The sequence below is a fragment of the Prionailurus bengalensis genome, chromosome C1 (assembly GCF_016509475.1).
Source record: "Prionailurus bengalensis isolate Pbe53 chromosome C1, Fcat_Pben_1.1_paternal_pri, whole genome shotgun sequence".
In the NCBI taxonomy this organism is placed as follows: Eukaryota; Metazoa; Chordata; class Mammalia; order Carnivora; family Felidae; genus Prionailurus; species Prionailurus bengalensis.
In genome coordinates this window covers 37,477,928-37,503,270 of record NC_057345.1, presented here as the reverse complement: position 1 = coordinate 37,503,270, position 25,343 = coordinate 37,477,928, and the positions used below count along the sequence as shown (strand labels likewise).

At 38.9% G+C, this 25,343-nt stretch overlaps 1 protein-coding gene across 3 annotated transcripts in view; it reads left to right on the top strand.

Moving 5' to 3' along the window:
• Positions 1-19,933, top strand: part of STIL (STIL centriolar assembly protein) — a 64,688-nt gene extending 44,755 nt beyond the window's left edge. For 2 of the 3 annotated variants that reach the window (XM_043574918.1, XM_043574919.1), the window contains exons 15-17: positions 7,466-7,679; positions 9,151-9,401; positions 18,432-19,933. In XM_043574918.1, the coding sequence (XP_043430853.1) occupies positions 7,466-7,679; positions 9,151-9,401; positions 18,432-19,218 (1,252 nt within the window). In that variant the 3' untranslated portion in view covers positions 19,219-19,933. The remainder of the gene's footprint in view (positions 1-7,465; positions 7,680-9,150; positions 9,402-18,431) is intronic. The other variant, XM_043574921.1, reaches the window with a different exon arrangement.
• The last annotated feature ends 5,410 nt before the right edge of the window (positions 19,934-25,343 follow it).

Here is a 25,343-nt window from a genome sequence, read left to right as displayed (position 1 = left end):
TGCTAATGGTGGCTAAAAGAAGCAAGAGAACATATCCAGTTAGGGATTGATTGATTGATTGATTGATTGATTGATTTTTGAGACAGAGAGAGAGAGAGAGCATGAACAGGGGAGGGTCAGAGAAAGAGGGAGACACAGAATCCGAAACAGGCTCCAGGCTCTGAGCGGTCAGCCCAGAGCCCGACGTGGGGCTTGAACCCACGGACTGTGAGATCATGACCTGAGTGAAGTCGGACGCTTAACCGACTGAGCCACCCAGGCGCCCCTCCAGTTAGGGTTTTAGAGGAAGCAGACTTTTAAAATGACCCTTCAAGAGTAGATAAGGGTTTGACAAGAGTGTGCCAACACAGATGCATTCAAGCACTAATTCTTGAGTCCGTGGCATTTGAAAGTACAGATAGATATCTGGGCCCTTCACCAGTTCAGCGTCTCTGAAGGGTGCGGGCCAAACAGTTGTGTTTTTTAAAAACTTACTTATTTATTACTTAATACAAGTAATATTGCTGTGTTGCCAAGATTGAGAACTGCGCTGGGGGCTTAAAATGTATGGGCTGAATTTAGAGTATTACTAGTTATCCATTTTGTTTAGAAGTAAAACAGGGGACATTGTGAGAAATTGGCTGAAAAGCCAAATTGGCTACCAAATTTTGGAGAGCTTTGATTGGCAGAATAAGAAATTGTATTTGTTTTAAGAAATCATTTAAGGTATTTGTTTGTTGTTTTGCTAAAAAATACGTTTACATAAAATTTACCATCTTAATGTTTAAAGGTACACTTGGGCAGTATGACGTATGTTTACATTGTTGTAAGACAGATCTCCAGACCTTTTTCGTCTTGTAAAGCCAAAACTCTATATCCGTTAAAGAACAACTCCCCTTTCTCCTCCCGCCTCAGCCCCTGGTAGTCATCATCATTCTACTTTCTATTTCTCTGAATTTGACTACTTTAGATCCTTGTATAGGTGGAATCATACAGCATCTGTCTTTTTATGAGTGCCTTATTTGACTTAGCATAATGTCCTCAAGTTTCACTTATGTTGTAGCATGTGACAGGATTTCCTTCTTTCTAAAACTGAGTGATATTCCATTGTATGTATATACCACATTGTGTTTATCCATTCACACATCGATGAACATTTGGGTTACTTCTACCTTTTGGCTATTGTGAATAATGCTGTTGTGAACATAGGTATACAAATATCTCTTTGAGACCCTGTTTTCGATCGACTTGGATATATTCCCAAAAGTGAGATTGTCGGATCACAAGGTAGTTGTACTTTTAATTTTTTGAGGAACCTCCATACTGTTTTTCATTGTGGATGTAACCATTTTACAGACCTGTCAACAGTGCGAAGGGTTTTGTTGGCCAGCACTTGCACTTGTTATTTTCTGGAGTTTTTTTTTATAGGGGTAGTCTTAATGGGTGTGAGGTAATATCTTATTGTTTTTGACTTGCACTTTTCTCTCATGATTACTGATGTTGAGCATCTCTTCATATACCTGTTGGCCATTTTATATCATCTTTGAGGAGAAATGCCCTTTGCCCATTTTAATTCGGTTGATTTTTTGTTGTTGAGTTAGAGTTCTTTATGTATTTTAGATATGAACCCCTCATCAGATCCATAATTTGCAAATAGTTCTCCCACTTAAGGTTTTTAAACATGTGCTTTTTTTCTGTGTATAAGATTTACCTGAAACTAATATACTGAAACTAATAATACATGAAACTAATATAACATTGTGTGTCAACTATACTAAAAAAAAATTTTTTTTTTAAGATTTAATTCTCGGTATTTAATTAATTACACCAGATTTGGATACTAAAGGAAATTATACAACATAATTACACCAAAGTTCTTTTAAGTTTAGGATAAATTCACTGGTGTCTTTACTGGTTTAAATGTACTTTCATCTTAAGGAAGGGATGGAGTGGGTGACTTGGAGAGCTCCTTCCTGGTTTTAAGAACAGTGTGTCTTTGTGTCTGAGAAGCCAAATGGTGATTATAATAATCTCTATTTGTAAATTTTATTATTTGTTAAAATATTTGTGTCTTGTATTTTTATTGTATTATTCCTTCTTTAGGATCTCAGACTTCTTAATCAAATTATATTTGAGAAAAACAAACCAAATGTAGAATTGTGTCTTTTTTTTTTTTTATTTTTTTTTTTAACGTTTATTTATTTTTGAGACAGAGACAGAGCATGAATGGGGGAGGGCCAGAGAGAGAGAGACACACAGAATCTGAAACAGGCTCCAGGCTCTGAGCTGTCAGCACAGAGCCCGACGTGGGGCTCGAACTCACGGACCACGAGATCATGACCTGAGCCGAAGTCGGCCGCTTAACCGACTGAGCCACCCAGGCGCCCCAAATTGTGTCTTGCTTTAAACATTTTTATTTAAAAATCTTAGATTTATAGAAAAGTTGGAAAAATCATAGAGTTTACCCAGATTTCCATAATGTTTATACCTTATATCACCATAGTAAAATGATCGAAACCGGGAAATTAACATTGGTATAATACTATACTAAATTGCAAATTCTAACTGTACCAGTTTTTCCAGTAATGTCCTTTTCCAAGAAACCGTATAGGATTTCACATTGGTGTATTAATTACATCTAGTTAATCCAATCTGTGACAGATCCTGAGTCTTACCTTGTGTTTCATGACCTTGACACTTTTGATGAGGACTGGTCAGTTATTTTGTAGAGTGTCTCTTAATTTGGGTTTGTCTGATACTTTCCCATGATCAAAATGAATTTTTGTATTTTTGGCAAGATTACCACAGAAGAGGTGTTATGGCCCTCTCGGTGCATCATATCAGCAGGTTACATGATGTCGCTTGGGTTATTAGCTTTGAACCCCCAGTTAAGGTGACGTATGCTAGTTTTTATTGTTACAAAGTTAAAATTTTTCCCTTTGTAGTTAATAAATACTTTTAAGGAAAATACATTGAGACTCTAAATATTCACTTCTTGAGCTTTCTCCCTCTGATTTTAGCATCCATCTATGGATTTTGCCTGTAGCGATGATTACCATAGTATTTGCCTGCTGATGATTTTGTATTTTCCTCATTACATCTACATTTCTTTAAAATGTTTTTTAACTTTTATTCATTTTTGACAGAGAGAGGCAGAGTGCGAGCGGGGGAGGGGCAGAGAGAGAGGGAGACACAGAATCCAAAGCAGGCTCCAGGCTCCCGGCTCCGGGCTCCGGGCTCCGGGCTCCGGGCTCCGGGCTGTCAGCACAGAGCCCAAGGCGGGGCTTGAACTCAAGGACCTTGAGATCATGACCTGAGCCGAAGTCGGAAGCCCAACCAAATGAGCCACCCAGGCGCCCCATTCCTTCTACATTTGTAAATTGGATTTCTTCTGTAAGGAAAAGCTGTTTTCCTTCTCTTCTTATGTGTTTATTCATTTGTTTATGTGAGTGTGTACTCCTGGGCATTACTTTTATTCTAAGAGTTATAATTCAAACTATTATTATTTATTTTTGTTTGCTCAAATTGTTCCAGTTTAGGTTTTTAGAAACTCTTTTAGATGTTTTTTTTAAGTGTTTATTTTATTAATTTTGAGAGGGAGAGTGAACATGCATGGCACAAGCAGGGAAGGGGCAAAGAGAGAGGGAGAGGGAATCCCAGGCAAGATATGGGGCTTGATCTCAACAAACTGTGGGAAATCATGACCTGAACTGAAATCAAGAGTCAGGTGCTCAACCGACTGAGACACCCAGGCGCCCTGGTCTTTGGAAATTCTTTTAGATTGGCTTCTGTTATCTCTGGAAAAGCCCCCATCCTTTTTCACGTACGTTCTTATTTTTTTGGCACCACAGGATGTTCCAGGCCCACCTTGTATTTTCCCTGCCCCAACCCTGGATTCAAACACAGAAACCAGGAGCAGTGGTACCAGAGAACATATTTAGAAGTCAAGATCTGGGCACTAGGTGTACTCATTGCTACTTTGTATCTGTGCTTCTAGGCCCTCCTATCTAGGATACACCTCCCCCCCCCCATATTTATTTCTATATGTATCTATCTATATTTGAAAATCCTTGACTTCATACCAATCCTCTGATTCCAGTCCAACACATCCCTTTTTCTTATTTATACCTTCTTTTCCTAACAGTGAGAAACCTGGCTTTCATGTACACTATACTTATTTGTTTAGTTCTAGTGTACACATAAAGTAGTTTTGGAATTGCTTAAGAATTCTGAAATGGATTTACTAGAGTATGTTTCTTTATAATTCTTTTTACCTTTAACCCTACAGTATCCAATGAAAATACCTCTTTCCATAGTTATTTAGGTAGGTTATTTTCTTCCACACTTCCTTATGTGGTTATTTGTTTGTAATATCATTAGGTTGATTCGTTACTGTTTGTTCCACTTGGGGGTCCCTCCGTATTCTGGTTGATTTTATTTGTGGTTTTTTTGGTACCTGAAACTTACTGTAGTTTTAACAGACCAAACTACATAAAAAGGCATATGCTCAAAGGAGTGTTGCTCCCTTCTCATTCCTGCCACCCTGTTCCGAAATCTCCCTTTTTCCTACCCCGTTTCCCACTCATCTATCTCCTTTAGATAACCAATCTCTTTAGTTACTGGCTTACCTTTCCTGTATTTTTTTTTTTAAACATTTATTTATTTTTGAGAGACATAGAGCGCAAGCAGGGGAGGGGCAGAGAGAGAGTGGGGGAGACACAGAATCTGAAGCAGGCTCTAGGCTCCGAGCTGTCAGCACAGAGCCCGACGTGGGCCTCGAACTCACAAATTGTGAGGTCATGACCTGAGCCTAAGTCGGACACTCAACCAACTGACTGAGCCACCCAGGTTTCCTGTATTTCTTTTGCACAAACGAGCATGTATGTCTATGTTTTCTTTTTCTCTTTTTACTTTTTCAAAGAGAGAGAGCATGTGTGTGAGCAGGGGAGGGACAGAGGGAGAGGTAGAGAGAGAATCTTATGCAGGCAGGCTCCATGCTCCGTGCAGAGCCCAATATGGGACTCGATCTCATGACCCTGAGACCATGACCTGAGCCAAAACCAAGAGTCAGATGCTTAACCAGCTAAGCCACCCAAGGCTCCCCTGTGTCTTTATTTTCTTATTATACTTCTTTCTTATGTGAAGTGTAGAAAGGTAGCATACCATAGGTATTTTTTGAGCTTTTTTTCCTCTTAGCAGTATATACTGGAAATTACTACAAATCAGTCCTAGTGATCTTCTTTTTTTATATAACTATATAGTACTCCACTATGTGGATGTACCATAGTTTAATAAACACCTACTTATGAACATTTTGACTGTTTCCAGTAATTTTTAGTTATAAGTATTGCTATAGTGATTACCTAGTGGTATGTGCATTTTTGAATTGTTTTAGAAGTGGGATTTCTGCATCCACAGTTAAGTGCATATGTAATTTTGTTAAATATTACCATGTTTCCCTGCAGAAAATTGTACCAGTTTGTGGTCTCAACAGCAGTGTATGAGACTACCTATTTTCCCAGAGCTCTGCCAACAAAATGTTGGCATATTTAAAACAAACTTTTTGCCAGTCTGATAGGTGATAAATGGTATATTGGTGGAGTTTTAATTTTCATTTTAAAAATTATGAATGAGTTGGATCACTTCCTCATGTCAAGATTTATTTTGATAACTTTGTTAATTGTAAGTTTATGTCTCTCACATATTTCTGCTAGAATCTCAGGTCCTTCACCCTTTACTTTTTAAGTGTTCTTCTACATTAGTGATGTTAGCTCTTTGTAGTATATGTTGTGCATGTTTTCTTCCAGTTTGTCAGTTGTCTTTTGATTTTGTTTGATGTTTTTTGCTATGTAAAAATTTTTATTTCATGTAGTCAAATTTATGGATTTTTTTCCTTAGAATTATGACTTAACTGGTATTTTACAAATATTCATTTCAGCTAATATTTACTGAGCTTTTCAAGTACCAAACGAGTACTAGGCACTTCATATCAAGTTAAAATTAAGTAATATGGGGAAAATTGGAAATAAGCTGAGTTTTAAAGAAGACTTGTGGTTAGAAGAATTATACTATATCTATAAAATAAAATACTGTGTAACAAAGCTTGTTTTCAAGAATATTTGGTGAAATGAAAAGATAACTTATGTTGTTACGTTTTAATTTCTTTTTTTAATGTTTGTTTATTTTTGTGAGAGAGAGAGATTGGGAGTGTGTGAGCAATATCAGGGGAGGGGCAGAGAGAGAGGGAAACACAGAATCCAAAGTGGGATCCAGGCTCTGAGCTGTCAGCACAGAGCCCAATGAGGGGCTCCAACTCATAGACTGCGAGATCATGACCCAAGCCAAAGTTGGACACTTAGCTGACTGAGCCACCCAGGCGCCCCTAATGTTAGGTTTTAAAAAGCTGCCTCCAAACTACCTTTGGTATGGTACAGTTTTTCAGAGAAAATACTACTTGTAAAAAAAATATATATATAAATGGAAGTACTCTAAAATGTGGTTATCTCTAAGCATTAAACTATGTATGAGTTTTATTTTCTTCATATTTGGTATAACTTTGGGCAGTTATCTAACCTCTCTGCCTTAATTTCCTCATCTTTCAAATGGGCATAATATGTAGTAACTATCTTATATGTGTTTTCGGTATATGGTAAGTATTTTACAAGATAATGCACTTGAAACAGTGCCTGGCCTACAGTAAGCTTTCTGCTAGCTGATATTTTATTATTTCTCTACTTTAGCCACAGATTATTGTTCTTACAAGAAATGTTTTTTTAACATTATGTTCCATAATAAATGTACAGATATGTGTTTATATGCTAAGTTTGAAAGTAATAAATGCTCATTGTAGAAAATTTGAAAAATATAGAACAGCATGAAGAAGAAAAGAAGTACTACCAAATATATAATGTGATTATAAATGGCAGCTTATGAACTCTCCATTTGCCAGGAATCTTAACTATATTTTAATTCTTTTTTTAACGTTTGTTTTATTTTTGAGAGCACGAGCAGGGGATGGGCAGAGAGAGGGAGACACAGAATCTGAAGCAGGCTCCAGGCTTCTAGCTGTCAGCACAGAGCCTGACTCAGGGCTCAAACTCACAAACCATGAGAGCATGACCTGAGCCGAAGTCAGACTCTTGACCTATTGAGTCACCCAGGCACCCCTTAACTATATTTTAAAACTTGAAGTGAAGAAATGATACATTTATAATTTTTAGATACTCTGAAAATTTCCTTTGTATCAAGTTCAGGAGAAATCAGCAGGTTGTTTGCCTTTTTAAAAAAAATTGTCTAAATATAAATAACATGACTTAAAAAGGTGTCATGATCTGGTTTATATACAGCCTTATCAAGATGAGATCTGAAAATACAAGCCAGAATGCTGCTTGAGTCTTATCCCTTTCTTTCAAAGTTACTGCACTTCAAATATATGTTAAAGGTGTCTTGATAACTAACGCTTACATTATTTATATATCCTTCCAAGCAGCTCTTCTCCAGGTGTGAGAAAAGAACCTGATGTGCCCGTGTTCCTTGCAAATTCTGTGCCAGCAGAGAGTATAAGCATGTGCTTACAGAGTGGACCAACAGAGGGTGCTAGTAACAACCCTGTAACATCAGGTGAACCCAAAACTGAGCAAGTGATACAACCCTTGCCTCCTCAACCATCAGACAGGCAGAAAATATACCAGGATTTATTGGTAAGAAATGTAATGCATTTCATTTTTTCTGAGATGATTATTTAGTTTAAAGTAGACTAGTTAAGCCTTTCCTGTCTTTAAACTGATTGGGACTTTGATATAAAAAGATTTCCCCAAATTAATGATACATAATTTATTTCCTTTAGCTTTTTGTGATTATGATAACCTAAATTCAGTATAAGCATGCCAGTCATCAGATACTTAGATAGGTTGGGGGGGGATGGAACCTGATTTTAAAACAGAAGTGTTGATATTATGCCAAATTCAAACTAAGCTAGTACCAGAAAAAACAAGCAACAATTTGCAGGAAGTTTGAAAGTTGAAAAGTAGGAGAATATTGATGATAATATTTACTGAGTTCAGGTAAGCAGATTTTTATAGAATATTTAGCTTAGTCTAAGAAATAAACTAAGTAAAGGGAATAATATAAAGATGAATATGGTAGTCTCTGCTCGTGAGAATCTAGGGGAAATAGCACATGGATACTAGTAGCAAGCAATTATAGGACAGGCCGAGAAGTGCTATAAACAAAGGCAGCATGGACTAAAAAAGGATAATTCTGGTTGGAGGAAATAGTCACCTAGTCGTCTTGGAAAAGTTGGAATATAAAGTAAGACTTGAAGGTTGAATGACCCTGGCTGTCACTTCCATCCAAACTGTAGACTTTGGAACACTGGATGTCTCCATGCTTCATAGGGCCCTAAGTACCCATCAATGAACACATAATTGTTATTTGCCTGCGGAGTCCTATACTGGTGCTAGCAGCTGTGGCTCAGCGAATGAAATGTACTCTAATGCCAGGAAGGCAGAGATAGTATCACAGGTCATTCTCATTCAAAGGGAGAAAGGAGAAGAGTCAGATTCTGAACATAAAGATCTAATTTATAACTCTGAAACATTACCATTTTCCTTTCTTGAGAGAGAGAGTGTGTGTGTGCACAAGTGAGCGAGGGGCATAGAGAGTTGGGGGGAGAGAGAAGCAGGGCTCACCCGAAGTGGGGCTCGTGTTCACCCAAAGTGGGGCTTGAGCTTACCCAATGCAGGACTTGAACTCACAAACCGTGAGATCATGACGTGAGCCAAAATCAGATGTTTAACCAGCTGAACCATCCAGGTGCCCGAAACATTACCATTTTTCAAACGAAAGCATGATTTAGAACTTTAATTTATAGCTACTATAAACCCTTGAAAACACTTGAAATATTACTGAAATGATTTTAAATTTGGTTTTAAAATGAACAAGTTCTGAACAGACGTTCTAAATTTCCTCAGAGCCTGATGAAATCATTTGTTAAGATGGGCTTCCTTTATAAAAACCCCATAGTATAAAAAATTTCCAAATATATTTGCTTCTTTATAGAATTTGGCAAGATATTATTTCGCTTTTCCCTGGCCTTGCTTATGCTGCTATTTATACTTTTGTTTCCTAAGATTGTTAATAGTGATTTTTCAAATACATTTTTTTCATCAGAGTCAAGTGAACCACCTACTGAATAGCTCCTCCAAAGAAACTGAGCAGCCGTCCACCAAAGCAGTAATTATCAGCCATGAATGTACCAGAACACAAAATGTTTACCATACAAAGAAAAAGAAACGTGATTCAGGGCCAGCAGACAAAGATTGTGTTCTTAATGCAACCCTTAAACAACTAAGAAACCTTGGAGTAAAAATTGATTCTCCCACTAAAGTGAATAAAAATGCACATAAAGTGGATCATGCCAGGTAACTTTAAAATTTGTTTTAAAAGATCAAACAAAATTGTAGATGTATTGCAGCAGTCTCATGAGAAAAAGTATAAGCTCGCCACTCCATTCAATTGATGCATCATGAATTCAGGGCCTACTATGTGTGTGATGACTAAGAGATCATCTCTACCCTTTGGGGTCTTCATTTTAGTAGGAGAGTAGGTTTTATATACATAAATCCCACCTGGGGGAAGATGCCAACAAAATGCTCTGGAAGGCTTGGAGAAAGAAATGGACTTTACTCATTGTTGGTGTCTAGAAGGCCTTCCTGGAGGTGCTAGGGTCTGCACCACCTATTGGATGTTCGGTTATGCAGTTGTGTCGACTAAAAGGCAAAAACATTCCTTTCCCTAGAAATGGGTTTTCTTTTTTTTTTTTTTTTTTTTTTTTTTTTTTTAATTTTTTTTTTTTCAACGTTTATTTATTTTTGGGACAGAGAGAGACAGAGCATGAACGAGGGAGGGGCAGACAGAGAGGGAGACACAGAATCGGAAACAGGCTCCAGGCTCCGAGCCATCAGCCCAGAGCCTGACGCGGGGCTCGAACTCACAGACCGCGAGATCGTGACCTGGCTGAAGTCGGACGCTTAACCGACTGCGCCACCCAGGCGCCCCTAGAAATGGGTTTTCAACAGTCTAGTCATACAAACCTTACTTCTTGCTTACCGATTACAATTGGCCATATTTTTCTGTTCAGATTCTTCTTCATCAAAGATGATCTTTATCACATACTTATTTTTAAAAGGATAAAAATCTGAAAATTGTATTATTAAGGTTAGCCTGTTTTCTGTTAATTATTTTTGTTTCATAGTTGCAAAAGTAGCATGGTCTCATGTTTTAAGAAAATATTAAATAAAAAAGAGAAAATATTAAATAATACAAAGAATATCAGATAAAATGCAAAAGCTCCCACTCCCCAAATTCCTCAGTTTGACTCCTCTTAACTGTTTCTTTTGCGTTCTGCAAAAATGTTGTGCATATTCAGGTGTATATGTGTGTGAAGAGTGTTGCAATCTGTTTTTGTTTTGTTTGCTTAACATTATGTCTTAGATACTTTTCTTTATAGGTATATGTAGTTCTTTCTCATGCATTTAAACAGCTGCATAATACTCTGTTGTACACAGAATATAGTGAACCTGACCTCTGTTAATGGACTTAGACTGAATCTCTTATGTCTTATCTCAAACAATGCTAAGTAAACATCTTTCTACAGGAGCTGATACAAATATCTTTGTAGGATCAACTCTTAGAAGTAGGCAGGATCAGAGGATATATGCATTTAAAGTTTTGGTAGTTGTTGCCATTGCCCACCAAATGAGTTGTACCAGTTTATGTTCCTACCAACAGTATAAGAGAGTAAGGCTAGCATTTTTGAAGGTTTTATCTCAATACTGTGAGACAGAGGCTGTATAACGTCTGTTGGAATATACAAATTATCCTGCTATCTGTGGAACACTGTGTTTTGGTGTGGTGCCTTTGGGGAGTAGTTTTTAGGTAATTATTTCTTCGTAGTAGTTACCCAGTTTTAATGTCTTTACAGTAAAACAGTGGAATTAATAAATTTTCAGCATATAATGAACTTGATTTGTTTTTTAGATGCTTAGAATGAAATGGAAAGTAGAGCCTTTTGATTTACCATTGTGGGGTAGTCATTGTTTTATCAAGATTGTTCTGTTCTTCATTTACATAACAATTTACATTGTAAATCTATACTATGAAAATTATATATGCTCAGGGTTGGCATTTTAGAAAATGAAGAGAATGTCATTTGAACTAATAACATCCAAAGAAAATCAGTTTTTTAAGAAACAGTTTTAGGGGCACCTGGGTGGCCCAGCTGGTTGAGCGTCTGACTCTTGATTTCAGCTCAGGTCATGATCCCAGGGTTCAGAAGGTCAAGCCCCATATCGGGCCCCACGCTGAGCATGGAGCCTGCTTTAGATTCTCTCCCTCCCTCTCCTTCTGTTCCTCTCCTACTTGTACTCACTCACTCTCTTTCTCAAAAAATAAAAATTAGGGGGCTGGGAGGGAGGGGAGAGTGATGGGTATTGAGGAGGGCACCTTTCGGGATGAGCACTGGGTGTTGTATGGAAACCAATTTGACAATAAATGTCATATATTGATAGATAAATAAATAAATAAATAAATAAATAAATAAATAAATAAAGCATTTTCAGTATGATTCCAACGTTAAAAAAATAAATAAAAATTAAATTAAAAAAAGAAACAGTTGCAATTTTACTATATATACAATTTTACCATTTTTCTTTATGAATTTTAATACTGTGGGCTATGCCCATTTTTAAAATTTGATTACCAGTTGAAAAACACATAGATATACGTTCATAGATAGGATTTTAATTTCATATAAGATAATTTTCTCAAGGAAGCGAAAGCCAATATGAAAAAAATTGTTTTTCGGTTCGAAACAATATGTTAAATTAGGTATTTCCATAGAGGGGTAAGTAACATAGTTATATCTTTATGTGAAAAAAAATCTTTTAGATTTTATTATATGGTATAAGTTGTATAAAATATTGTAGAACTTTGGAAATAGAACTTGATATTTGTTTTCATTGTCAAAGTAATATAAACTTATTTTGTAAAATGTAGAAAAACCATATTCATCCCAATCAAACTCATTTATTATTAAAACTTTGCTTTTGTGTTTCCTTTTCTTTTTCTAAAATAATTTTTTAATTCTGGAGAATTTCTTTTTTTTTTTTAATTTTTTAAAAATGTTACTTATTTTTGAGAGAGAAGAGAGAGTGTGTAAGCTGGGGAGGGGCAGAGAGAGAGGGAGATAGAATCTGAAGTGGGCTCCGTGCTGTCAGGACAGAGCCCGATGCAGGGCTCGAACTCACGAACTGTGAGATCATGACCTGAGCCGAAGTTGGACGCTCAACTGACTGAGGTACCACTCTAATTTTTCCCCCCTCTAAAATAATTTTTAACAGCAACCATTTATTGAGCGTTCATAGTGTGTCAGGAACTGTGCTGAATTTTTATGCAGTATTTTTCATTTAACCCTTAGTAATCTATATAGTAGACACTATTATTATTCCTGTTTTATAGATAAGGAAATTAAGTACCAATTTGATCAAGGCCCCCATACCTGTGATTTTAAACCTACTCTCTCTAATTCCAAAGTCCATAGTTTGTTTTTTGTTTTGTTTTATTACTGTTTTGCTCTCTTGCTCATTTAATTTTTTGGTGAGGTCTGATGGTGGTGTATAGTTTGCTACTTTGTGTTTTGACCGTGTTGTGTCTACCAAAAAAAAACCAAATTCTTTTTGGCTTTACACTGGGAAATAAGCATGTTTTCCAAATTGTTGTAACTCTTACTAACCATCATCTTTTTTTTTTTTTTTTTTTTTTAATTTTTTTTTTTCAACGTTTATTTATTTTTGGGACAGAGAGAGACAGAGCATGAATGGGGGAGGGGCAGAGAGAGAGGGAGACACAGAATCGGAAACAGGCTCCAGGCTCTGAGCCATCAGCCCAGAGCCCGATGCGGGGCTCGAACTCATGGACCGCGAGATCGTGACCTGGCTGAAGTCGGACACTTAACCGACTGCGCCACCCAGGCGCCCCACTAACCATCATCTTTAATGGGGATATATCCTAATCCATTAAGTGGGATATATAGCATCTGTTTACCTAACCCTTCCCTTTTGTCAGAACAGAAAAGAACTTGTCAAGTTGGCTTCAATTTCTATTTTATTTTTTTTAATTTTAATTTTTTTAAAAAAAGATTTTTATTTGGGGGGTGCCTGGGTGGCTGAGTCGGTTGAGTGTCCAACTTTGGCTCAGGTCATGATCTCGTGGTTCATGGGTTTGAGCCCCACATCGGGCTCTTCGCTGTCAGCGCAGCGCCCACTTCGATCTTTTATCTTCCCCTGTCTATACCTCTCCCCTGCTTGCGCTCTCTCTCTAAAAAATAATCAGACATTTAACGAAAAAAAGATTTTTAAGTAATCTTGACACCTGACGTGAGGCTTGAATTTACAACCCTGAGATGAAAAGTCACAAGCTCTTCCAGCTAGCCAGTCAGGTGCCCCAATTTCTTACTACTTAATTTTTTAATGTTTGTTTATTTTTGAGAGAGAGAGAAAGAGAGAGCTCAGGGAGGAGCAGAGAAAGGAAGACAGAGGATCCTAAGTGAGCTCCTGCTCAGCAGAGAGCCTGAGAGCCCAGTGCAGGGCTCAAACTCACAAACGGTGAGATCATGACCTGAGTCAAAGTCAGGCGCTTAACCGACTGAGCCACCCAGGTGCCCCTTTTGAAATGTTGCTGTAATGAACATCTTGTTGCAAAGATTGCATTTTCTTTTTTTTTTTTTTAGTTTTAGGATTATTGCCTTACAGTCTCAGAAATGGAAAGACTAAGTCAAAAGGGTAGGAAAATTTTAAAGCTGTTGTGACATTGCTTTCTGAAAGAGAAGGTTTTATAGTCTTACCAGCTAGCTATATGTATTATTTCGCCAATACTTTCATTCATTTTACTTCAATAAATACGTATTGAGCTTCTATCTTGAGCCAGCTCTGAGAGACATCATGGTATACAAGATAACCTGTTGAAGACATCTTTGCCCCCACAGAGCCCATTGTGCAGTGGAAAAGACACATAAATAGTCAACTATGATATATTCTGTTACCACCTATGAAAAGGAAGGATATATATAGTATGTTGTAGAAACACATAGGAGAGGTACCTAACATTAGCAGTATTTTCATACTGTATTATAATTACCCTATATTAAAATTGTCCTTTTGAAAATGTGTGCTAATTTAGACCAAAAATATATTAAACCATTCTTTTTTTTTTTTTTTTAACGTTTATTTATTCTTGAGACAGAGAGAGACAGACCGTGAACGGGGGAGGGGCAGAGAGAGAGGGAGACACAGAATTGGAAGCAGGCTCCAGGCTCCGAGCCATCAGCCCAGAGCCTGACGCTGGGCTCGAACTCACGGACCGTGAGATCGTGACCTGAGTCGAAGTCGGACGCTTAACCGACTGAGCCACCCAGGCGCCCCTAAACTATTTAATTTATATTTTATTGATTATTAATGGCTTCTGCATATTATTATGATTAAAAATGAAACCACACTGAAACTGTTTCTCCAACACAAAGAAGTGAGATTTTGTTTGTCATTAATCTTAGGCTGAAAGAATCTAAAGCCTAATTAATTAATTCATATTGTTTTTTGTCTTAAACTGTTCTGTTTTTTTTAACAACTTTGTTGTTGTTTAATGTTTATTTTTGAGAGAGAGAGAGCACAAGTAGGGGAGGGGCAGACAGAGAGGGAGACACAGAATCTGAAGCAGGCTCCAGGTTCCCAACTGTCAGTACAGACCCTGACTTGGGGTTCAAACTCCTGAACCATGAGATCATGATCTAAACCAAAGGACGCTTAACCGACTGAGCCACCCAGGTGCCCCAAACTAATTTTTTTTCGTATAATCTCCTACCACTGTCTGCCAGCCTTCCAGCTTACCCACCATTGGGATTTGCAAGGTTCCTCACTGTTACTTTCACCTGGGATATTCTTTTTCACCTTTCTGCCTGCCAGAATCCTCTTATCCTTCAAGGCTGAACTCAGATGGCAGCTCCTTTGTCAAGCTTTCCTGGGCCCCTCACCAGAATATTGATGTTTTTACTCAGACTACCTTGTTCCTAATATATCCTATTCTATACCCTATTCTTGTGATAGGTTTTCCAGCAAGATCATGAGTAGTATATATCTCTGAATCTTCATTGCTTCTATCACACTTGGTGGGTCTTCCATGAGTCATTTGCTGAATTAGTGAAATCCCATCTGTTTGGGTCATTATTGAAGCATACAGTGAATGCTTTATTTTTAGCACCTCTTTGGTACTTATTGTCCATATTTGTGGCCTTGTTACCTTTTAACATCTATGAGTATAATATAACTGGTATGCTTAAAAGTTCATAAGGCAGGCGTTTAGAATTTAAGGTACATTTTCCTATGGAAATAGTGTTACAAATTATAGTTTAGTAATCCAGGAAAGTACTCTTTATAATTCTTACAATCTACACTGTTCCCCTAGTTTATAAACCACCTATTCTTTGTCATTGTACCTATGTGAGAACTCATTTCATGTACAGACTTCGGAAGCAGATCCTCCCACCAGATGAGTAACTGAGACAAGGGAAGGAAGATTTCCTTTCTGCTTTCCAGGTTCAGAACTGCAGAGATTAGGAGGGTCCAAAGGCAGGAGAGCAATGAAAGAAGGTGCTAAACAAGTTTACCCCTAGAAATTGTAGGGAAGATGGAGATTGTGGTTTGAGGTCTGGCAGCAGCCTCTACAGGCATATTTCCAATTCCTTTCAAATTCAAAACAGATCTTAAGCAGTCTCTTTAGTCGCTTCCTTCCTTTCTACTTATTAGTTGAAAACCCAGTGTAGGATAAGTAGGAGTTTACTAATTGGTATTCAAACAGAACAATAAAGTCAAAGTTAGTTTTCATCTTTAAATAAGTTGGAATAATTTTTGTAATTTTGGAATAGTTGTTGGCCTGGGACTCTCCTATAGAAGCATAAATGGACTCTCATCATCCTTCTGAGACTGTCCATCTAATGAGATGCTAACATAGTATATTTGTGCTCAAGGCTGTTAGGATTTGATTAGTGAGTGGCCTCCTGTTGTTTCTCATCTTTAATTACCCTAGTGTTTATATGCATTCGTTTTGAGCCTTATTGATCTGTTTTGTTTTCAAAGTAGTGTTGTTTCCCCTAACCCCTAATTGAAATTAGCTAGCTGTGTTACACAACGAAACTTGAAGGACCTTCTAAACTGATAGTGACTGGTTTGTGGATATATATAGATTCTTTAGCTATTCTATAATAAAAGAAGATGTAACTCAAATTAGACCTACTTTTTCTAAATATTTAGCATTTTGAATTAGAAGTTTTAATTTATTTACATTAATATTATCTCTAGAGATATATATTTTTAACATGTACAGGTCTTCTGATTTAATATGCAAATTGCTTATAATTTTGAAGAAATAGGCAAAGAAAGTAGAAAAGATTTTATATTTAGAAAATATTATCACTGTGAACATTTCATAAAAGAATAATGTCTAGATATATTGGTGTCTCTTCCATCATATTAAGTACCTAAGTACCAAGAAGATTAAGGGAAAATTATAAGGTGGTTTTAAAGACCAACATTATTGAGCACACTGTTTCATTGTTTGATGATGATATCATTGGTTTCAGGAATATTAACGGTTGAAAATAGCTTCTTCAAAATTTCAGATACTTCTCAGAATGAAAATACCTGCTCATTATTTGGGTTTTATGGGGGTAGAGATGCAGACAGTGGCTGGCACATATAAAACAACTGAATTTCTTCATCGGGTGATATGCAAAATTACAGTGTATTTGAGTAGAATATAATGTTTACCACAACAAACAGTACACAAAAGACTCTAATTTTTAGGGAACAGAAAAACTGATACCAAAATAATAGTGAAACACAGGGGTGGTAGAGCCCTAGAGAATAAGGTGACCTGGGCTCAGCTTTTCAATTCTTAGCTGTTCAGCTTAGGCAAATTAGTAAAAAAAAAAAAAAAAAAATCCCTATTCCTTAGTGTTTTCAGCTATAAAATAAAGATAATAGTACTTATTTCTTTAATTCATACAGTAAATATTCAGTAAGTGCCTACTATGTGCCAGACACTGTTTAGGCACCAAGGATATTGACATGAGGTGGTGGATTTAAAAATACCTGCCCTCATGGGCTTTCATGAAGGAGCTGGATGATAAATAAGAAATGTGAATTAGGGGTGCCTGGGTGGCTCAGTCCATTGAACGTCCAGCTCAGCTCAGGACATGATCTCACAGTTTGTGAGTTCGAGCCCCTCATTGGGCTCTCTGCTGTCAGTGCAGAGCCCACTTCAGATCCTCTGTGCCCCACCCACCTCTGCACCTCTCCCTCTCGTGTTCTCTCTTTCTCTCCCAAAAATAAACATTAAAAAAAAAAAAAAAAAGAGGGGCACCTGGGTGGCTCAGTTGGTCGAGTGACCAACCTCAGCTCAGGTCATGATCTCAGTTCATGAGGTCAAGCCCCGCGTCAGGCTTTGGACTGATAGCACAGACTGCTTCCGATTCTCTGCCTCTCACCTGCTCACACTTGTGTGCTCTCAAATAAATAAACATTAAAAAGTTAAGAGAAAAAAAAGAAATGTGAGTTAAAGATATGGAATGCCAATAAATGATGTAAATGTGAAATGTTGTATAGAGTGTACAATGAGGTTGGAATATTTGAAAGGCAAGATACCTCTGAGAAAGGTTTCTGTGAGGATTAAATGAGATACTGAGTGTGCCTGGCACATAATCAGGCATCAGTAAAAATTAGCAGCTATTATTATTGTATTTATGATATAAAGGAAAAAGGCAAGTCAGTTAATATTAATGAGATGACACCAACCAAAAGTAAGTTGATGATTATATCTAATGAAAGAAAATTAGTGTATACAGAGATACATACAGTAGCCCATATCCAGAGACTGGTTGATGTTTTTCACTCATTACAAATGGAGTCTCTTCAACTACGGACAATTTCATATTCTGAGCTACTCACCAAAGCTTGTAAATGTTACATTATCAGATATTTGCTCTGTTTGGTTTTATTTATTTATTTATTTATTTATTTATTTTTACCAAAATTGAATGGCTTTTACATTTGGGGGCATTGTATTTGTTCTTAAAATCATGACTGATGTATAAATTTAGGAGAACTAGTTTGTGGTCCACTTTTAGTCTTTGAATCATAGATTACCTTCTAGTTTACCATATTTATCTCTTGAATGTACCTGGATCATTAAGACTTAGATGCTTGCACACTCAGATAAAAAAGCACCGTGAATCTTGAAGCTGGAAACCTTTTGTTGCTTTCTTAGAATGGAACACATTTAGAATAACAGCATTTAGTACTCAAAATAAGATAAATGATGGCCTGCTCCATTGTGTCTTTCAGTGTGTTGGCATGCATCAGCCCCGAAGCAGTGATTTCTGGATTAAACTACATGTCATTTGCTAATGTTGGTATGAGTGGCTTAAGCCCCAACGGCGTGGATTTGAGCATGGAGGCGAATGCTATAGCTCTGAAATATTTAAATGAAAATCAGCTGTCACAACTATCCCTCAGTCGATCAAACCAAAATAACTGTGACTCATCTTTTAGTCTTCTACATATTAATACAGACAGAAGCACAGTGGGGCTTAGTTTAATTTCACCAAACAACATGTCATTTGCAACCAAAAAATATATGAAGAGATATGGACTCATTCAAAGCAGTGACAACAGTGAAGATGAAGAGGAGCCTCCAAACCATACGGAGGGCAAGAGTGAACATTTACTGAATCAAAACCTTACATCCACACCTGAGCAACTAGACTGTCAGACAGAGCCCTCTAGGAACACCTGTGAAATAATTAATTGTCACAACTGTGAACCCGTGAGCACCCACACAGATATGCCAGTACTGAGAAATATTACAAATGAAGTTGTGCGGCCAAAAGCAATGCAGCAATTGAATGAAAACCCAGCTTTCTTATTAAAAAACTTTAAACCAAGTCCTGCAGTGAACCTCCGAACTGGAAAAGCAGAGTTTACCCAACATCCTGAGAAAGAAAATGAAAGGGACTCTCCAATTCTTCCTGAAAGTTTCAAACCTGAAACTTTAAAGCAGATGAACAGTATGAATTCAGTAGGCACCTTCTTAGATGTAAAGCGGCTCAGACAGTTGCCAAAACTATTTTGAACCTTAAACTCCCCACCCTCCTGATGTGAGGATGGGGTGTCTCCCAAAGAGACTTAGGGAAGCCAGAGCCGCTTGGTGGTTTGGGGATCCCTAAGCATTCTCAGGGCCGCTCTGTTTCTTGGCAGCAGCTGATGGCAAAGAGCCGAACAAGCAACCTGATGGTCTGGGAGATGGCTGACTGGTGGGAGGTGAGGTTCTCTGTTCAAATAGAGCCGTTCAGCATCACTGCGACTTTTTTTAAAAAATCCCAAGACCAGTCATTTAAACAAATTTACGTACACAGGTAGTATCCAGCTCTAAATCTGAACTGTTCTTTGTGAAAAGTAAGTCCATTTTCCTAGCATGTTGCATCTCTGCATCCACCCACTATCACCTAAAAGAACATGAGATAGACTTATCATGACCCTCACTAAATTAACTAAACCCACCCTTATTGAATTTAAGGGGAAAGTTTTATTTTTAAAAATAACTTGAAGATCTTTTACACAACAAGTATATATGTTCTATTAATTAGGATGCATATTTGTCGAATTCTGTGGAAGTAAAACTCTTGCAGTCTGGTAGGTTGATGTTATGTAACATTTTCAACATTATAGCACTAGCTATCACAAAATAAGAAAATTACTGAGTATGAGTGTGTTTTACAGACTTTGAGTATTTCACGTGTTTTAATATTTTTTAGTAGAACTTAATAAAAATGTTCAGATTTACTGTTTTCCTTTGTACTCTGCTATAACGTATCCTTCTTTCTACACTTGTTAAAAAAAAAAACTTTTTAGACTCCCCCAAAATTATAAAAATAATAGCAGAGAATTCTGGTGTACCCTTTAGCCAGTGACCCCCCAATGATAGTATCTTACATAGCCATAGCAAATGATCAAAACCAAGAAATTGACATTGGGTACAATATTAGTAACTAAACCACAGGCCTTTTGGGTTGCACAGGTTTCTACACGCACTCATTTATTTACTTTTTGGTGTATAACTCTATGAAATTTTGTCACTTGTTATAGATTTGATTCAGCACCACTACAATCAGCATACAAAACTGATTCATCACAGCAAAGAAACTCCATAGTGCTATGCTTTTAAAATATACTCGCCTCCAGCCCAAATCCTTGACAACCAGTGGTCTGTTCTCCATCACTCCAGTGTTGTCATTTTGAGGATGTTAATATAAATGTGGCATCACGGTGTGCAACTTGATGAAATTAGTCTTCACTCAGCTTAATGTCCTTGAGATCCATCCAAGTTGTTAGGGTTGCTTCTTTTTTTCTCCCACCTTCTTAAAAATTAAGTTTAAAATTCGTATTTCTAAATCTAAAAGGAAAAAGCCCTCATTCACTTGAGAGATCAAGCTCTTCTGCTGAAGTTAACTTAGATGTCACTTTCTTCTATCAAAGTTTGATATGGAAGCTGGAAAGAAGGGGACTTTGTATCTCTAAATACTTTCCAGCTCGTTTGGGGCCTTCTGAGGTAATAATCTGATAAAAACAGTTTTTAGTTAGTTAGCAACCTGGTTGCTCTGTGCTCTTCCCCACTGGAGCCAGGACCAGTCGGTGTCTGTTTCCCTGCAGCGCTGCTATTTGGGGTTAAAATCAAGATGTAGAAATGGCCATAATGATTCTGTGTTTCCCTTTGTTTCCATAGGCTACATTTGGGACTTTAGTTATTTTAATAAATAGCCTAAAAACCCACTTAAAGTCTTCACTAGAGTCAACTTTTAAGGAACGGAATTGTCAATGCTACTTCAAGTGTGCTCTGTTTAACATTAGCCTGCAATGTCTCACCCAAGAAGTGAGTGTGGGTATAATTTAGATTGCACATTATTGAAAAAACTGAGAATGCTAGTGAATTAACTGACAGCCTCATTAACTATACCATTATCACTGGGAACCCTGTAATTTTCACACCAAACAAGAAGCTCTCTGTCTGAACAATAAAAACTGAACCTGAGGCTTTTTAGGCAAAATCTAATTCCGTCCCCTCTGTTACCACATCTAATTTAAGGCCTCTGATAAGACACTTAAGCAGTTTTGGAGACTGAATTTAGACTGCAGACTAATTCAACCAAACATGTCTCTTTCTACTAAACGCATGTCTAGAGAAGAGGGGCCGTCACTGAAGCCTCCTCTGGAAAGTTGTCTAAGAACGTTTTACTGTGGGAAGTTATTTGGTAAATTAGTTGCTAAGGTAGCTTTCAAGCATCTTTGGGGAAAGCATGAGTACTGGGGAAATTGGGTTAAAAGACTCTGGATATGATTGCCTCTCAAGTGACATTTGCCTGAAGTTTTCCCTTTCATCCAGTCCCACGGCATACCATTTATAGATACACGGGTGCTTCTTCAAATGGAATAAGGAAACGATGGAGCTTCCATTACCCAGCTTCTGGGAAACAAACCCATTCGTCTAGGTCCTGGCCAGTTGGCACCCCTGCCTTCACCAAATGTCCCCTCTTTCAGCCTCTGAACCCCTTGCTGGCTAGTCTGTGCTCACTTGTCCTCTGCCTTACCTTACTGTGCTAAAGGGGCACGGAAGTGGATGTGGGCAAGTTAGACCTGAACCTTGCCTTTGCCAGCTGCAGAGACTCTAAGGAAAACAGATACACCCTGGAAACAGACCACAGTATGAGACAGTTGAAAAGTCAAAAGGAGTGATCCAGACTGCAAGAAGCCACAGAAGCATAATCCTGATCGCTTCCATCATTTTAGCACGTGCCCGTGCTCACTTCACATGCAGCGGTTCATTTAAGCCTCCTTGCTGACCCGAGCTGGTTGGTGATTGTCATTCTCTTAGATGAGGGGACAGCCTGAGGGGAATAATGTACCCAAGCAAATTGCTAGCAGAGGTGCAAGCTCAAGTAGAATTCCAGAGCCCAAGCTCTTATTAAGCCCACCGAGAAATACAACTCCTCTTGAGGCCTGAGGAATCCTGGAAGAGCTTCCTACAACAAACATCTTGAGCTGAATGAATGATTCCGAATACTGTAGTCAGTGCGGTTTTGAGTAGGTGCTGTCCTCCAAGGGGCCGTGCCTTACTTGTGCCGAAGAAGGAGTCCGCTCGCCCTTTAGCCGACACCAGAAGTTACCCTTTTCCCTCGTGTCCTGAAGTAGGCAGCCCCAGCTCTGTTAATGTTAAAGCGCTCACTTCAATGATTTTACATCCTGGGAATCTTCAACTGAGTCTACTGTAAGAGCTCCAGGAAATTAGAAGAACAAAGGTTTCTGTGCCTTTGTTTTCTAGATGTTACTAAGGGGGGGGGGGGGGGGGGGCGGGGGGGGACGGGCAGAACCTTTCCTAGCCTCCTAGATTAACCGAGAGGGCTTTAAGCTCGCAAAATAAACTTATTGGCAGTGTTTTAGGTTAGCAGACTGCTTCACACTTGTCCAAGTGCTTTCCAACTACTTCCTCATGTAATCCTCCCATCCCGGACCAGACTGAAGTATGTGTGGCAGGCATCAGTAACCCCCTCTTAACACATAATGAGAAAGACAGATAAGGTACAACTGGGCCAAGGCCACACATCTATAGTTAACAACCAGGACATCAACCTTGTGTTCTTCCATAGCATCTAGCCCCAGCAAAGGCCTCTTCCCCTTTCTTCCTCTCCTCGCCAGCACCTGTTTTCCTCCTGATCATTCAACAGGTATCCCTTGCTGATTCTGCTGGGCACTCTAGATGCTGAGCATAAGGTGATTCATGGGACAAATGCCCTGTCGGATCTCAGTCTAACAGGGGAGAGACATGCAAACATTAGCAGGACACTGAGGCCAGCCCTCATAGTAGAACTATATAGAATAGGGAAGGGGAAGAAGTGCCATTTCCAGCAGTGGGAACGGCTTGTTGGAAAGCAAGGAGAAATGAAGAGGCACAGCATTGGAGGATGGAGTTGGAGGCAGGAAACCAAAGACAGGGAGAAAATATGCTAGAAAGAACCCTGAGGGAGCAACTGTTGGGTCCCTCTTGTTGCTCTGCCCCGAATTCTGTCCCTTTGGGCAAGTCACCTCTTGTCACTAGGCTTTAGTTTCCCCATTTTTGAGGTGAAGGGCTAGCCTGTTGATCTCCGGCAGGCTGTGATTATGAAGCAGTGATGCAGAAATACGGGGTGTGAGGAGTGGTTTGTAAGTCCGGAGGAAGGAGAGGCTTCTGCAAGAGATAGCACTGGAGTTGGGCCGTGAAGGGTTTTGAAGGATTGCCACAGTCACAGGTGAGAAAAAAGAAATTTCCCCACTTTTTATAATGCTTAATGTATTTTCACAACTTAAAAAAAAGGGGGCGCCTGGATGGCTCACTTGGTTAAGCATCAGACTTCAGCTCAGGTCATGATCTCACAGTTCGTGGGTTCAAGCTCCACGCTGGGCTCTGTGCTGACAGCTCAGAGCAAGCCTGGAGCCTGCTTCGGATTCTGTGTGTCTCTCTCTGCCCCTCCCCCACTCACATTCCATCTCTGCCTCTTTCTAAAAATAAATAAACATTAAAAAGAATTAAAAAGAAAAAGAATTCAGTTTTCCCCCACCAAAATGTTGAGGAATATCTGTTCGAACCCATAGCAACATGTCTTTCTCCAGCTCTGAGTTATACATTCCCTGTTTTGAAGGAGCTCAAAGTCCAGTGTGGAAAGAAACCTCAAACCCACGAAAAGGGGTTTTTAGAGTTTGGAAGCATAGGTGATGTTCCCTATCTCCTCTCCATTCCCCAAACCGGAACTGTCGGTCACAGAGAACATCCTCAGAGGAAATCCTGTTTTCCACTTCCTGGTCAGAGGCTGAACTCCAGGAAAAGGATGGATTTAGGGAGAGCCCTGTGTCCTGCCTCTTCGTGGGTGGTCTGGGACCAGGAGGATGAGAGGGACTAATTAAAAACACAATGGAAAAGATGACATCAGGTACTCAAGGGTGTCAGAGCTTCAGGGTCCTCAGAAATCACTGGGTCCTCATTGTACAAATGAGGACACTGGGACCCCAAAAAGAGAAGGGACTTGTTCAAGTCTACACAGCTTAGTAAGCACAGAGCTGGGACTGGAATTGAGGACTCTAGACCGTCCTATCATAGGCCATGGTATCTGAGTAAGTTAGGTATCAAGCAATAACCTAGGCCCTTCCTTTTCTCCTTATACTATGAAGAAGAAGAAAAAAAGGCAGTGTCTGTGCGCACACACATACTTCCCAGCTCATTTGCCTCTAAACCCGCCATGAGTTCAAACCCTGTGTGTATCCTTCAAACCCCTGCTTAAATTCTACTCTGTCCCACATCCCCTCCCCATCCTGCAGAAAACCTTCCCAGAATCCTGTTGTGGAAGCGACATTTTTCTCCTTTGACTTTACATAATCCTCCCTCCGGTTCTCTTTTTGTCCTCTTCCAGATTTATTACAGCCAACTTGTGTGTTGGTTATGTGTACCCATGGCTGGGAACTCCTTGAAGTCAGGGACCATCTACGATCCCCTCGTCCAGTGAAGAGTCACAGGCACAAGGTTTGCCGAACGTCCCTGCTATATCTTGTGCTAGACCCTGGGGAGCATAACAGAGGAAGAAAAGGCACCGTTAGACCCTGCTGTTGTAGAAATGCACTTGCGCGTGCACAGACACACATGTGCAAAATCATATTCACCCATATTTATTCAAGTCCTACTCGAACCTCATTTAGACGTCACAATAGCCCTGTGAAGTGACAGAAGCAAACATGCGGGTTCACCGGCAAACACTCATAGAAGTTCTCGGTGAAGTAATAACAATAGTTCAGTGAGCACACCTGCTCTGTTCTAAGCCTGTTCTAACATTTGTTAACTTATTCTTCACAACAAATGTTAAGAGGTGGATACTTTTATTACCCCCATTATGGGCTAGAAAGTAGGAACAGAGAGGTTAAGTAATTTTCCCTGAGGTCACACAGCCACTAGGAAGAACAAGGATTCAAATCTGGACAGTCTGCCTCCAGAGCCATTGCTCTTAACCTGGGCATTATGTCAGGATTCCCCCTGAGAGGAAATGGAGACTCCATGGTAAAGTGATGTGCCCAAGGTCACACAGGTGAAGTCAGGATTTGAACTCAGGCCTGTCTGGCTTCAGAGCCCATGTTATCCTTTCCTTCTTTTTCTCCTCCTCCTTTCCCCTCGGCAGCAGCAGG